At 45.0% G+C, this 16633-nt stretch overlaps 1 protein-coding gene across 7 annotated transcripts in view; it reads left to right on the forward strand.

Moving 5' to 3' along the window:
- ACLY (ATP citrate lyase) overlaps window positions 1-16633 on the forward strand; it is a 159644-nt gene that overhangs the window by 92571 nt on the left and 50440 nt on the right. For all 7 annotated transcript variants that reach the window (XM_078785407.1, XM_068127319.2, XM_068127320.2 and 4 more), the window contains 3 exons: window positions 4158-4219; window positions 7406-7523; window positions 13397-13551. In XM_078785407.1, coding sequence (XP_078641533.1) covers window positions 4158-4219; window positions 7406-7523; window positions 13397-13551 — 335 coding nt within the window. The remainder of the gene's footprint in view (window positions 1-4157; window positions 4220-7405; window positions 7524-13396; window positions 13552-16633) is intronic.

The raw sequence follows: 16633 nt of genomic DNA on the forward strand, positions 1-16633 counted from the left end.
GTAACTCAAATTGCTCGTTTCTCAAATCAAATTTCCCCATTGAAATGCTATTAATCCGTTCCAGCCCGCCAAAAACCACACCAATTTTTTTTAAAATATACAGTATATATAAAAATATCTCGCGCTTTATATTTCACCTGTATGCAGCATACAAGTTGGCAGGATGGCCTGGACTGGAGGTACGCACACTTGACTCTAAAGTCTAAACTGTCCAGCCTGGGTTTGAATCCCGACCCAGCTATAACCTGTCATGGGTGAATCACAGGCAGGGTGATTCATCAATGTGTGTACCGCTAAACTGGGCGCCCCGTTTGCGTCCCATTAGTTGTTGGATGTTAAGGATCTCACCGTGTTTTCCACAAAGAGAAGGCGAGCTATCGCCGGCACTCTGAACAAGTTGTGGCCTGGCATGCTCTTCTCCTCTGCCGTTATATACGTCCTCCTCGGCACCTCGCTCATGTTTTTCGACGATTGCGTGTTTTATATCCAAGCACATCATCCTCTTCTTCTTCTCAGTACCGTGTTTTCCACAAAGAGAAGGCGAGCTATCGCTGGCACTCTGAACAAGTTGTGGCCTGGCATGCTCTTCTCCTCTGCCGTTATATACGTCCTCCTCGGCACCTCGCTCATGTTTTTCGACGATTGCGTGTTTTATATCCAAGCACAAGTTTTATATAAAACACGACGATTGCGTGTTTTATATCCACAAGTTGTGGCCTGGCATGCTCTTCTCCTCTGCCGTTATATACGTCCTCCTCGACACCTCGCTCATGTTTTTCGACGATTGCGTGTTTTATATCCAAGCACATCATCCTCTTCTTCTTCTCAGTACCGTGTTTTCCACAAAGAGAAGGCGAGCTATCGCCGGCACTCTGAACAAGTTGTGGCCTGGCATGCTCTTCTCCTCTGCCGTTATATACGTCCTCCTCGGCACCTCGCTCATGTTTTTCGACGATTGCGTGTTTTATATCCAAGCACATCATCCTCTTCTTCTTCTCAGTACCGTGTTTTCCACAAAGAGAAGGCGAGCTATCGCTGGCACTCTGAACAAGTTGTGGCCTGGCATGCTCTTCTCCTCTGCCGTTATATACGTCCTCCTCGGCACCTCGCTCATGTTTTTCGACGATTGCGTGTTTTATATCCAAGCACAAGTTTTATATAAAACACGACGATTGCGTGTTTTATATCCACAAGTTGTGGCCTGGCATGCTCTTCTCCTCTGCCGTTATATACGTCCTCCTCGACACCTCGCTCATGTTTTTCGACGATTGCGTGTTTTATATCCAAGCACATCATCCTCTTCTTCTTCTCAGTACCGTGTTTTCCACAAAGAGAAGGCGAGCTATCGCCGGCACTCTGAACAAGTTGTGGCCTGGCATGCTCTTCTCCTCTGCCGTTATATACGTCCTCCTCGGCACCTCGCTCATGTTTTTCGACGATTGCGTGTTTTATATCCAAGCACATCATCCTCTTCTTCTTCTCAGTACCGTGTTTTCCACAAAGAGAAGGCGAGCTATCGCTGGCACTCTGAACAAGTTGTGGCCTGGCATGCTCTTCTCCTCTGCCGTTATATACGTCCTCCTCGGCACCTCGCTCATGTTTTTCGACGATTGCGTGTTTTATATCCAAGCACAAGTTTTATATAAAACACGACGATTGCGTGTTTTATATCCACAAGTTGTGGCCTGGCATGCTCTTCTCCTCTGCCGTTATATACGTCCTCCTCGACACCTCGCTCATGTTTTTCGACGATTGCGTGTTTTATATCCAAGCACATCATCCTCTTCTTCTTCTCAGTACCGTGTTTTCCACAAAGAGAAGGCGAGCTATCGCCGGCACTCTGAACAAGTTGACGGCAGAGATACTGTACTTGCACGGCAAGATAACCACGTGACCGGAACCCACCTGGCGGCGTAAACTCAAAATAACCAACATGCGAAAACAAAAATGCAGCGCTATACGACAGAGATACTGTACTTGCACGGCAAGATAACCACGTGACCGGAACCCACCTGGCGGCGTAAACTCAAAATAACCAACATGCGAAAACAAAAATGCAGCGCTATACGTCAGAGATACTGTACTTGCACGGCAAGATAACCACGTGACCAGAACCCACCTGGCGGCGTAAACTCAAAATAACCAACATGCGAAAACAAAAATGCAGCGCTATACGACAGAGATACTGTACTTGCACGGCAAGATAACCACGTGACCGGGTGGCGAAAGCTCGTAACTCAGATCTCGGCTCGCATCTCAAAGCAATAAACCGCCCGAGCGACGGCTCGTATCTCGAAAAACTCGTAAGTTGGGGCACTCGTAAGTCAAGGTTCCCTGTATGTATATATATATATATATGTATATATATATATGTATATATATATGTATATATATATATATGTATATATATATATATATATATATATATATATATATATATATATATATATATATATATATATATATATATATATAGTTACGGTTTTTAGAACCCTCACTTGTAAATAATAATCCCTTGTAAATAACTCCCTGTAAATATTCCCATTTGGTAAAGGTCGAAGGTCGCACCCTAGTTAGTCCATATTGCAACACGTAGGGCACCATAGGAACTTCTCCAGTTATTTCATTAGTATGTGTTTCAGGTAAGGCTCTGTTTCCAATAGTTTGACTCTGCGTTGCATTAATCAAATAACATAGGCCCTTTTCAATCCCGTTCATTTTGCGGCTTGGCTCCCTCCAAATTGTATTACGCACCTCTGCCAGCCGCAGTCACCTCAGCGCTCGCTCCAAACGCCATTAACCATGCGGTCAGAGCGGAGAAAAATGGGGAGGAGTTATCGGAGCGAGGCGTTAGCCCTGTTAAGGGCGGAGTCGGTGAGCCCTCGCGACCAACCAGGGCCGAGGCGAGCTCACCGGTGGGTGTGTCCTAAAGGCACGAGGCTTGATACGCGAGCGCGTAATATAAGCGCTCGCGTGGGACTACTTAGAGAGTCTGCCGGGGAGAGTGACACCGTTGGAGTGAGAGTGACGAGAGAACGAGATCCACGACGAGAGACGCGGGTGGAGAGTCACGAGTCATGAGTCACGATTCCTCCGATTCACGGACGCAATTCCTCCCCGATATATGAACCCCCCCGCATGTAAGGTCCGCTCGCGCTGACAATACAAACCGCGCTGCCTGCCGGGTTTCGCCGCGGAACCTGGAGCCTGAACCGAAGTGGAGCGTGGACCGGAGTGGAGCGTGAACCGGGGCCGGAGCCAACGCTGGCCCATCTGCTTGGACCTTCCTTCCTGCTATTCCCCTTTCGTGTAAGTCTGTTTGTGTTGTCCTGGGCATGTTAATTAAGACTGTATAAGGCTGCACTGTGTGTCCTTCTCCTTCTTGGTAGTTGTAAATTGTATAATAAATTCCTGTGTTCTTCCTTTACTTTGGTTTCCTCTCCATCCGATCGTTTTAGTGATTTCTCAATTGAATATACGTGGCACGATTAGAACTGCTCAGAATCGGGTTAGTCTTTTTGCTAACGGCTCGAATCGCGGATTGCTTAAACCGCTCGGCAATTTTCACCTGTGCGTGGTTCGAGCGGGAGTTATTTCCCTGCTTCGCGGAGGGATTGGCACGCAGGTATTTGGGACTCCATCTTGACCAATCACCCTGCCCAATCTCGACTGCGGAGGAGCATTATAACTTCCAGGATCAGGGGACGGCCAGCTTAAAGGACAAGGGGATTAGCCCCCTCTTGGTAACGGGAGTGCCGACCCCGAATCCACAAAAAAAAAAAATATATATATATATATATATATATATACACATACACACATACATACATACATACATACATACATACATACATACATACATACATATATATATATATATATATATATATATATATATATATATATATATATATATATATATAATGCCAGCATGACCCTGTTTGCCGAAATACTCATCGGACATCCTGAGTTGCATAATCACCTATTTGTATTTATTTTTGTGTGACGGTAACCAGGTGTGACATTCTGGAAGGATATTCAGCGATGGGAAATTGCAAGGAATGTCCATGTTTCTCAAAAATGAGTGCAGACAACAAACACATACTGAGAAATGGATTGTTGGTTGTTTCCTTTATCCTGTTTTGTTGTCCCACCAGGCAAGGTGCTCATCATTGGTGGAGGAATTGCAAACTTCACCAACGTTGCAGCAACATTTAAGGTAACTCTAAGATAGGCTGTGTAATTTTCTGATACCATAATTAATTATATCAACAAGGAAATATTTTGAATTGATTGTTTAAAGTTCAGATGCAGTGAAAATATTAATTTATTTAATTATTTGTTAATTTATTTAATTATTTATTTATTCTGTTTTTTTTTTTTTTTTTTTTTTTTTTTTTTTTTTTGCATACAAGATCGAGGCTCGTGAAAGAGCGAACATTAATCACACAGAAAGACAAACAGACACACAAAACAAATAACATCGGGAGCGGTAGACAAGATGGGGAGAGAGGGGGAAGGACACAAACACAACATTTGAGAGCAGGGACTGAGAGACATGGAGACATCGAGAGAACTGTGGGAGGGAGAGGGCTTTGGGGGGAAGGCATGGGAAGGGGGGGGGGGGGGTGGGAGAGGTATAAAACATATGGACACTGCCAAGACTTCCAGGAAAGAAGTTGGAATTTCAAACAAGGTGGATCTGGGGTGAATTAGTGGGGGTAGAAAAGATCAAGGTTTTGGATGGGGGAAGATAAGAGATGGTGGTGTGAACTTCATCCACCCGATTGTGGCCCCAATTGGAAGGACGAACCGACCCAACCAACACATCAAAGTCTACCAACTGCTCGACACGTACCAAACTCGACAACTTTTGACTTCTTTTGACAACTTTTGACTCGACAACCCATCATCGAGTGCATACCAATGCTGGTAAAAGAGGTCACACCCAATTGGTCAGTGCCATGGCGAATGATGAGCGAATAACAATGTTGGGTAACGTAAAACATGGGATAAAGATGCTGCACCATAATCACCAATATTGTAATCACCGATGTGAAAGGTGAGGATAGCGTGTGATTTGCCGCATCACTTAGATGGACCGTTGTTTGCTGACACAAATAGATCCCATAACAATAGATATGGAACCGCCTTTAGAGGCCATTTTTCCCCGCAGAGCAGGGGTTAGCCTTTTTTGGGTATCGTGATCCCCTTTTGAAGCAATGTTTTATGGCCGGATGCCCTTCCTGCCGCCAACCCTGTTAGTCGCCTCTTGCGACACACAGGGAATTACCAGTGAACTGGTACTCAAATAGCCGACCTCGGAAGGATGACAGGCGGAGTCAACCCCCCTGGCGTTAATTCAGCAATCGACCGGGATTCAAACCCAGGATCCTATGATCCCAAGCCAACACCCTAACCGCTAAGCCAACACTAGGCTCCATAACAATAGATATAAATAACGATAATGGGAAAAACGGTCACACCCAATTGGACAGTGCCACAACCCATCATCGAGTGCATACCAATGCTGGTAAAAGAGGTCACACCCAATTGGTCAGTGCCATGGCGAATGATGAGCGAATAACAATGTTGGGTAAGTAAAACGGCGCACCCAATTGGACAGTGCCACAACCAATCAATCAATCATCGAGTGCATACCGATGCTGGTAAAAGAGGTCACACCCAATTGGTCAGTGCCATGGCGAATGATGAGCGAATAACAATGTTGGGTAAGTAAAACGGCGCACCCAATTGGACAGTGCCACAACCAATCATCGAGTTGCATACCGATGCTGGTAAAAGAGGTCACACCCAATTGGTCAGTGCCACAACCAATCATCGAGTGCATACTGATGCTGGTAAAAGAGGTCACACCCAATTGGTCAATTGCTCGACCAATCAACGAGTGAATAACGATGCTTGGAAAAACTGCGCACCCAATTGGTCAGTTATTCAGCTGGTTCAGAGTTTATCTTTTTTCTGTTCGAGCCATCGATTGGTACATTTAGCAATGCACCCAAAAAACATTTCTTCCATAAACTCTGTTGCTTATTGAGTTTCCTGCTGTGTCTTCCATCAATAACTTTACATACCATGCAATCACGTTTCCTTTGTGGTAAATGGCTTTATTGCTAAACTCAACTTCGTTACTTCATTATCATTAGTTTTTTAAGCCTACCCCAAGAAGATAGGGGAGGCTTCTAGCCATTGTGGGGTTTGTTTCTGCTATTAGTGCCCCCAATTTTAATGGTACCCCAGAGTTTATGTGAGCTCAGGAGTACTAAACCACCACTTGAGGGGCTTTTGGGGATCTTTTTTCAATTTAAGTTTTTCTTCCTCTGCCAATTTTCAAGCTGCATCTTTACCTCCGCCACTGAAGGTGGATGGATGGAGGTTATGGTTTCACCCCTGTCTGTCTGTTTGTGAACAAGATAGCTCAAAAGGTTGTGGACGGATTCAGACGAAATTTGGCGGAGAGGTAGTGTTTGTGACGAGGACGAATCGATTCGAATTTGGTGAAGATCTGAATATGAATTCAGATACTATGATTATTTAATTTTTACCTCCGCCACCAAAGGTGGCTGGTGGTTATGTTTTCACCCCTGTCTGTCTGTCTGTCTTTCTGTTTGTCTGTTTGTGAACACGATATCTCAAAAAGTTGTGGATGGATTCGGACGACATTTGGCAGAGATGTAGCGCATGTGACCAGGACGAAATGATTAGATTTTGGTGAAGATCCGGATTCAGATCCGGCTCGTATAATTTTTTAAATGATTCTTCACTATTGGGAGATTGGGCCAAAAACGATACATAGCAGGATATCTCAAAAAGTTGTGGACGGATTTGGACGAAACTTGTTGGAGAGGTTGTGTGTATGACAAGGACGAATCGATTCAATTTTGGTGAAGATCTGCATATGGATTCGGATACGAGAGTTATTTAATGTTTAACTGATTCTTCGCCATTGAGAGATCGGGCGAAAAGTGATGTATAACATGATGTTTGAAAAAGTTATGGACGAGGTATGACTAAACTTGGTGGATGAGTTGTGTAAGTGACAAGAACAAGGTGATTAGATATTGGTTCAGATCCAGATCCGGCCTATCGGTGGGATACAAAACATAAACTGTTCAGCCTGGCGGAGGTATGCGCTCTACACAGTGACGTTCTAGTTCTCACCTTTTATTAGTCTACAACTGAATCCAGTGGAAGCAAACAGCACTTTAAAAGCAGGAATTAAAACCGATAGGTTGAATTAACCAGTTGTGTATGTTGATTGTTAAATAGTTACAAAATAGCCTTGGTTATGATTATAATGAAGCCATCTGAAAAAATATGGATATTGTGCTGCTTGGGGTATTTCCCATTGATATTTCCTTTGTCTCCGCAAATGTATGATTAGGGAATTGTCCGAGCAATCAAGGACTTCCAGGCTCTACTGAAGGAACACGGAGTGTCTTTATTTGTTCGTCGAGGCGGTCCAAACTACCAGGAGGGGTTGCGCGTGATGCGAGAAGTCGGTATGTGTTGTCTTTCTGGTACCTTCATGTAATTTCTGGTACCTTCGTGTACTTTTTACATCGTATGAGAATTGCAATTTTATGTTTGTGGTCGCTACTTTGGCTTTTGTTAAATCCATCAATTGATTTTTATGATTTTTATACTTGCGCTGATGAGGTCGCCAGAGCCATTATGTTTTTGGGTTCTCCGTCCGACTGAAGGTCCGTGTGTCCGTGCTAGGTTTTTGTTACCTAGATAACTTAAAAAACAGCTGAAGAGTTTGGTCATGTCATGTTTATGTCAAACTTGGTACAGGTATGTACAATGATGTGAAGATAACTGATTAGGCTTTGGGGTCATAGGTCAAAGTCTGTAATCGATATTATAAAGCAGGAGTGCCCGCCCGTCAGTCCCAAAACTACTCCCTCAGTTTTGGACTAGCCCCGCCAAGCCTCCTGTGGAGCATTTTGGGGTCCCAGCAGCTCTTGTAAGGTAGGTAGGAGGTTTCAAAAATTCTTCAATAAAATTAGGATTTTGAAATTAACTCGATACGAACCTGCCGTGAATCCGGAAGTGGACAGATGACGGCAATGAGCTTGTTTGATAATATCTCAATACAACCGTCATTTAACACAGTTTTTTGTTAAAGTATCAATTTATGATTGGAATGAAGTTTGGAATTGAGTGAATACTATTATGATTTTGAATTCGTAATTGTATTCACATGGGAAAGGTGTGTGCTGCATGTGTGAGAAGTGTTATGATTTATGGGAGCGAGACATGGGTAATGAACGTAGAGCAGCAACGAAGGTTGGAAAGGGTGGAAATGCGAATGGTTCGGTGGATGTGTGGAGTATCGTTGAGAGAGAGGAAGACAAATGATGAATTGCGAAAGATGATGGGAATAGAGCCTGTGATTGATGCTGTGAAGAGGAACAGGTTGAGATGGTTTGGTCATGTGTTGAGGAAGGATGAAAGTGACTGGTTGAGAAGAGTGATGGAAATGAATGTAGAAGGAAGTAGAAGATGGGGAAGACCGAGAAAGACTTGGCTAAAGATGGTGGAAGAAGAAATGCGGGCAAGGGGGTTAACAAGGAGAGATGCAGAAAATAGGGCAACATGGAGAAGATTGTCATGGGGACCGCAAGGCTAACCCCCGCTCTAGCAGGGAAAATGGCCTTTAAAATGCATGTTGTTGTTGTTGTTGTATTCACCCAACCGTACGGAAATACTTCACATCCGGATTTAAATATTTGTTTATGTCACGAATGTTGCTAAAAGTTTATTTTTTATATTAATGCTATTTAATTTGTGATTGGAGTTATGCTGTTTCGAATGAAAATAGAGATATTGAGTTCTCAAGTGAATGACGAAATGCCGTGAGGGTTTCTACTTTCTAAGAGTGACATTCACGGATCGCCATATGCAGATTCGCCTTTTACTGGTTATAGAACCATTCAAACGGGTATGTTTTTCGTGGAAGTCTTTAACGAACCTGCTGTCCATGCTTGATGTTCGACTACAGGTGGCACAGGAATGTGGAATTGATTTGTTCCATGGTTTCCCATTCGTCGTTTTTTTTTTTTTAACCTAAGTCTTTCACGAACCTGCTGTCCATGTCTGACGTGCGACTGAAAGTGCTCCAGGAATATGGAATTTATTGGTTTCATGCTTTAGCATTCACCATTTCTACATTGGCTGTTTGCTTATGGCCTCTCACCCATGTGTCGCACAGGTACCTCACTAGTAGGTCTATAACTTGAGAACAGCTGAAGTTATCTAATTCAAACATGTTACAGGTGTATGTTTAATGATGTGAAGATATATTGATTCGATTATGGGGTCCAAGAGGTCAAAGGTCAAAGTACCTTTAGGTAGAACTTTTCTTTCCATGCTAACTTGTGAACCAGTACTGGGATTTTGACCAAATTTGGTATAAGTACATATTATGATGCAAATAGGAACTGATTAGATTTCAGCATCAATAAGTCAAAGGTGAGATGTCATGTCAGGTAAATATTTGGTACTTGAGAACAGGTGAAGGGATTAAAATCAAACTTGGTATGTATAATGATTTAATAACGTGGGTGGAGGCATGTCGGGCAACGTCATGACGTCACATTATTTATTTTATTTTGGCCTGAAGAGGGAGGGTGATGGATGAAAAAAATGTTGACAACACACACTTTGACCCACTCACAGACATCCCAATCACTCATCAATATCTAATCTAATTAGCATGCTTGTAACGTCCATTCGCCGCTTTATCCCCAATGCTTCAAGTTGTCGATCTAATTTCAGTTGACACCTATCAACTGTTTCTGCACCGACTATCTTTCCAGGGATACAAATCCATGCAGAAACTACTCTAAGTGAAAGACCCATCCCTTACTACAGTACTAAATCTCCTCTTCTTTATTCTCAGGCTGTGGGCCTTGGTCATCATCACCTGGTCATGCCACTGTCCTTGATGCTGATAAATTATTCTGCATTTATTTTGTCTTCTTTATCTTGATTGTCTATCAGATCCGTGTCGTAGTCACCTCCTTTCCAATGCACAAGGTCTTGTTAGTTTTAATTTATTCTCCGTTTTGTGATCTGACACATGGCAGCATCTCCCATTGTTTGTTGCTTGAAGTGATTGTCATTCAGGATGCAAATGTACACAAAAGGATTAGGATTGCAACAACCCCAAAAAGTCAACAACGAATCCAAGACTTCTCACACCGGACACAATCACAGACAGGGAAAGGGTCAAAACTGGGTGACTTATCTTTGGTGGTGGTGGAAGTGGAGCAGGTGATGAGGTGATGGGCAGGATGATGAGACAACAAGATGACAAAGATGTGATGAGACCAGCAGAACACAGGCACAGGGCGAAGGCAAGTAGGCAGGACGACCTCCTTTAAGCTCTTTTCACTCCCAATTCTCCTCAGATCTCCCTCAGTTTCCACCACAAACCATGATCTCTCAAGTGCACCGAACTGTCTGAAACAGGCTCCTCCCCCTTCTACTCGGATCTCTCTCAATCCCTGCCCCCACCCATATCAGCTCCTCCCTCTCCTCTTCTGAGCTAGCACAATCCTCTTGCACCTTTTGTCACCTCCTCCCTTGTCTTCCTTGACAACCCTCCGCCCGCCCTTCGAGGCATTGGGCTCCATCCCTTCCATCTGACGATCACAGCTCGCAACAATTCATGAGATCACAGCTCGCACCTCCTCCCCCCGCCCCACCCCCCTCTCTCCTTGCCTGTCAGAGTTCCATGATCTGCATCATTCTTCCAAGTCAACAGAGCTGTCCTATTGCACCCGGAAGATGTTTACAGGGAAGTGTGTACGCACATTTACTTCACTCAATCCCTCTATGTATTACAAAGCACCACCCTCCATGTCCATATGGTGCACATTCAAACAGACAATCCTTAAGCTGACGTGTCCCTGCTTATTACATCGAGATTTGCTTCCTACTCGCGCACGGACCTTGCTACTCGATACAGTTCAATCTCATCTAAGGTAATCTCTCCAGGCTGTATTGGGAGAGAAGATGAGAGGATTCTGTTGAAATCTGCATGCTGACTGCACAAATGGAGGAAATCTCGACGGCAGTGCAGAGGGTGGCCTTGCATTCCACAGAGAGAAAGCTTAACAAGCAGAGCAGGGTGCCAGACTGTGTCGAATGCCTGAGATATGTCCAGAGTCTCTGCCCCGACATCTTGCTTGAGCTTCAGGGCCTCCATCTGATGTTGAGAGACGCAGCAGCACATTAAATGTTGAGTCACTGGGATGGAAGCCACGCTTGTGGCCAGATATCGGGCCTTTTTATGAAAGGAAAGTGTTGGGTGCAATTATGGATTCCGCAACTGCTTTTAATTTAAAGTGATCTAGCCAGCCTGTAGTTGGGATAATTACCTCTGCCACCAAAGGTGGATGGAGGTTATATTTTCACCCCTGTCTGTCCGTTTGTTTGTGAGCAAGATATCTCAAAAAGTTGTGGACGGATTCGGACGAAATTTGGCGGAGAGGTAGCGTATAAGACAAGGACGAAATGATTTGATTTTGGTGAAGATCCGGATTCTGATCTGGCTGCTGGAATTTTTTGAGCAATTCTTCACCATTGGGAGATCGTGCCAAAAACGATACATAGCAGGATATCTGAAAAAGTAATGGACGGATTTGGATGAAACTTGGTGGACCGGTTGTGTGTGTGAGAAGGAAGAATCGAATCAATCTTGGTGAAGATTCGGATCCGGATCCATATAGTAGAATTTTCTAAGTGATTCTTCACCATTGAGTGGTACGGCCAACCAGGCGGAGGTATGCTCTCTACTGAGTGCCGTTCTCGTTTGTTTTTGCATCAATCTTGTGTATGAAAGTGATGCTGCTTATCTACCAAGCAAGGTGGGATTCTGCCTAATGTGAAGGACGGGCTGAAGAGATGAGGATGGAGGGAAAGTGATAGCAGCAGACCAGGATTTCAGATCATGGGCCTCCTGGGTCCATTGCTTGGGTAGAGTCGAGGCTGGGCAAAACTTTTACTTCTCTTGCGAAAAATAACAGTTTACGGCAGGTTAAGATAAGGACAGAGAGGGATGGGTTTTGTGCTTGAGTCTTGGAGGCAAACACAAATTCAAGGCTCTCTTTCGGCCTTGTCTTGAGCAGATTCAGCTGTGATGCCCTTTGCAGTGAGGGAGGGGACGGACGGAGTGTACCCACAAAAGACAGACTTACCATAACATAGTGCCACCAGGATTTTGGATAATTCAACCTTAAGGAGGGGCCAGACTGTTTTGTGGCTCACTTGAGGGACCCACAATTGTTGCGAGCCTGGTGGAATGGTCTTGTTAGTGAGGGACCAACACCAACAGCAACCCAATGATCTTGGGTTGCTGTTGGTGTTCTATGATGAGAAAACAAGTTGTTTGATAGACACTGCCTTGCCAAAGGTTTCTGTTTACCAGGGCATTGACAAGAGGATGGATAATGGATATGGTAGATAAAACTGTTACAAATTGTACATTAGATGGAACAAAACTGACAGAAATAGAGATCCATCTTTTTGAAAGCTTTCCTGTGCTGAGTGAATATTGGATACGGAGGAAATGAAAGGCCGATCTTTGATGACAGAGCAGATTGCAGTCCCGAGAAGGGGGGAAAACATTGTTAGATAATAAAATGAAAAATATATTACAATTATTACTGTTCTCTCTTTTTAACTCAACTGGACTACCATCCAGTTGAGTTCATCATATACTGAACCCTCCGGCGTCCGTCGTCTGTCGTCTGTCGTCCGTTAACTTTTCGACGTTAACACTCCAGCGTCCACAAATATCAACCGATTCTGATCAAACTTGACATGCAGCATCCTTACCCCATTGATCAGGTTGGTATTACATTTCAGCCCGATCCGTTGAAAAATGGCGGACTTAGGCGACCATTTTGTTTTTGGTCATGAAAACGACGTTAACACTCTAGCATCCACAAATATTAACAGATTTTGATCAAACTTAGAATGTTTAACCCTTACCACACAAGGTAGGTTGCTATTGCATTCCAACCCGATCCGTCACAAAATGGCCGCCATAGGCCACCATATTGTTTTCAGCTCCAAAACGACGTTAAGACTTTAACGTCCGCAAATATTTATGGATTTTGATCAAACTTGGTGTGTGAGACTTACCACACAAGGTAGGTTGCTATCTTAAGTCAAATCTAGTACAGACAACTGACCTACTTTAAAGTTGTCCAGTCAGTTCAGTTGAGTTCTGCTTCCCTGGAAGCTCTAGTTTATACATAGGTAATGAAAATTCTGATAATTGTGTCGATTGTGCACCTGTGCGATGTGCCTGTGTGACGGATGAAGGTGATAAATTGTCAGGTTGTTTTTACGATTCCAGGTCACACCACGGGGATACCCATCCACGTGTTTGGCACGGAGACACACATGACTGCCATTGTCGGTATGGCCATGGGACTACGACCTATCCCGGACAGGCTTCCGACCGATGCACACACAGCAAACTTCCTCCTCAACACAAGCACAAATGCAAACGTAAGCATTTCTTATTCACAGATCTCAAATTTGTTTTCTTTGCCCTTGTGATTTTTTTTTTTTTTTTTTTTTTTTTGTATACTGAATCGAGGCTCGTGAAAGAGCTAACATTTACTTCACAAACAAATCGACCAGACAAACAAAATACACAAAAAGAGGGAGCGGAAGACAAGATGGGGAGAAAAGGGGAAGCACACAAACACAACATCCGAGAGCAGGGAGATGTGTGGAAGGGAGAGGGCCCGGGGGGAGGAGGCATGGGAAGGTGGGGGGGGGGGGGGGGGGAGGGAGAAGTATAAAGCACAAGGACACCAAGGACTTCCAGGACAGAAGTTGGTATTTCAAAAAGGGGAATTGGGGTGAAATTAGCGGGGGTAGAAAAGATCAAGGTTTTGGATGGGGGAAGATAAGAGATGGTGGTGAACAGCTGTTTTAAAGACTTGGAGGGTGGAGTGGGATTGAAGAGAGTGAGGGAGTTTGTTCCAGAGGCGGGAGAAAAAAGGAATGAAGGAGTGAAGGTGAGCAGAGAGTCTTGATTTTGGCAGTTTAACCAAAAGAGGGTTGCAGGCAGATCTTGTGCGACCTGTAGGAATATTTGCGGGACAGAGCCCAGAGAGAGCTGGGGGGGGCAAGGCCAGAGAGGAGTCGGTAGAAGACGGAAAGACCACCAACCTGCCTGCGGTGAGTGAGTGAGAGGCCCTTGGAGTTAGCTTCATCGCGGGAGATTCCAATGATTCTGAATGCTTTGGTTTCAACAGCGCGAAGGTGAGCTAGGTGTGAGGCAGGAGCACCAGCCCAGAGGGGAGAGCAGTATGAAAGCCTTGTATGTGGCTGCGGATGAAATGTGGTGAGGAGTTGTTGTGGTGAGAAATGTTGAGCTGCGGATGAAAGCCTTGTATGTGGTGAGGAGCTCAGGTGTGCCAAGGAAGGACTTCGCACGACGGAGGATGCCCAGTCGGCGACTGGCTTTGGAGGCCAGATTTGAAATGTGGTTTTTCCAGGAAAGATCATGGCAGATAGTGAGACCCAAAAGCTTGAGTGACAGAACTTCTTGGAGAGGATTATTCAGAAAGTGGATGGGAGGGTTGTCCAGTCGGTCTTTTTGGAGAGACATCGTAAGAGTGTGAGATTTGTCAGGATTGAAAGACATGTTCCACTTGTTTGCCCAGTCTGTGATTTTGTCAAGGTCTGCAGAGAGTGAGGAGGCTGCAGACTGCCGATCTGAGGGATGAAGAATGGAGCGACAGAGAGTAGAGTCGTCAGCAAAGAGATAGAGAGGATTTTCAAGAGAGTCAGAGAGATCATTGATGAAGACCAGAAAAAGCACAGGGCCCAGAACACTGCCTTGGGGAACTCCAGCCTGAACAGGAAGAGGAGATGAGAGAAACCCATTCAGGGCCACACGTTGACTACGACTAGAGAGGAAGTCCGCCAGCCATGTGTGGAGATTTCCATGGATACCAAAAGAGGAGAGTTTGGTGAGCAGAGCGGGGTGCCAGACTGTATCGAAGGCACGTGATATGTCAAGGGAGACTGCTCTAATTTCCTGTTTGGCATTGAGGACCTCCATACATTGTTGAGAAAGCAGAAGCAGCATGTCCAGAGTGGAGTGTCCAGGTCTGAAACCAAATTGATGATCAGAGATCAAGCCATTGGAGAAGAGGAAAGATTTCATATCTGAAGCAATGATGGATTCCATGACCTTGCTGATAATTGGGAGAAGGCTGATGGGTCTATAGTTGCTGGGATCTGTTTTTGCACCTTTTTTGTGCAAAGCGGTGATGTTGGCAGATTTCCAAGCAGATGGAAGATGACCTTGAGCAAAAGAGAGGGTGAAGAGAACAGAGAGAGGGAGTGAAAGAGCGGAAGAACATGATTTTAGGACCCGTGGGCTGATGCCGTCAGGACCAGTTGCAGAATCAGAGTCGAGGGTTGACGGACACTTTTCCACCTTGTCAGGAGGAAAGGACACAGAGTCCAGGAGCAGCTGGGTACGACTGGGTACGGTGGGTACAGAGAGGGATGGGTTTGGGACACAAGATTTGGAGGCAAACACAGAGTTGAGGCATTCGGCTTTTTCACGTGCGGAGTCAGCCGTGTGGCCATTTAAGGTGAGGGAGGGGATGGAGGGGGAACAAACACCAGAAACAGATTTTACCAGACGCCACCAGGATTTGGAAGAGGGAGACAGATAAGAGAGTTCGGTCCTGAGGACGGAGAGATATTGTTTCCTGGCTCTCCTGAGGGTGGACACACACTTGTTTCGGGCTTTGTGAAAGGAAATGAGATTTCCTTCCGTTGGATTTGCTTTCCAGGAGATGAAACCAAGTTGTTTCTGGGCAATAGCCTCACCACAAGAATCCATGTACCATGGACGGGAGGAAGGGTATGACAACTGAAGACGAGAAGGGATAAAACTGTGCATGAGAGAGAGCAATTTACTTTGGAAGAATTCCCAGGATGAGTTGATGTCAGAGGCAGTAGAGATGGGAGACCAGTCCAGATGATTGATGGCTGCTTGAAGACCGTGCCAGTTGGCCTGAGTGAAATGCCAGACTCGTCGACGCTGAGGAGGCTCTCTGAAAATGGTCAGAGAGATGTCCACAGAGAGGTCATGATCTATTTAATTCCCCCGTTTCCTGGATTCATCGGCACCGCTCCTCTCTGAGGATGGGAGAGGATGGGAGAGGATGGGGGGTGGGGGTTGTCTATAGTGTTGGAGAAATGGAGTTTCCTTTTGAATGTGTGTGTGTGTGTGTGTGTGTGTGTGTGTGTGTGTGTGTGTGTGTGTGTGTGTGTGTGTGTGTGTGTGTGTGTGTGTGTGTGTGTGTGTGTGTGTGTGTGTGTGTCTCTAGGTGTGTGTGTGTGTGTCTCTAGGTGTGTGTGTGTGTGGGGCTCTAGGTGTGTGTGTGTGTGGCTCTAGGTGTGTGTGTGTGTGTAGGTGTGTGTGTGTGTGTGTGTGTGTGTGTGTGTGTGTGTGTGTGTGTGTGTGTGTGTGTGTGTGTGTGTGTGTGTGTGTGTGTGTGTGTGTGTGTGTGTGTGTGTGTGTGTCGGTACTTAGCTTCATACTGTTCATTCATTT

Source organism: Myxine glutinosa, chromosome 10 (genome assembly GCF_964187855.1).
Source record: "Myxine glutinosa chromosome 10, kmMyxGlut1.1, whole genome shotgun sequence".
In the NCBI taxonomy this organism is placed as follows: Eukaryota; Metazoa; Chordata; class Myxini; order Myxiniformes; family Myxinidae; genus Myxine; species Myxine glutinosa.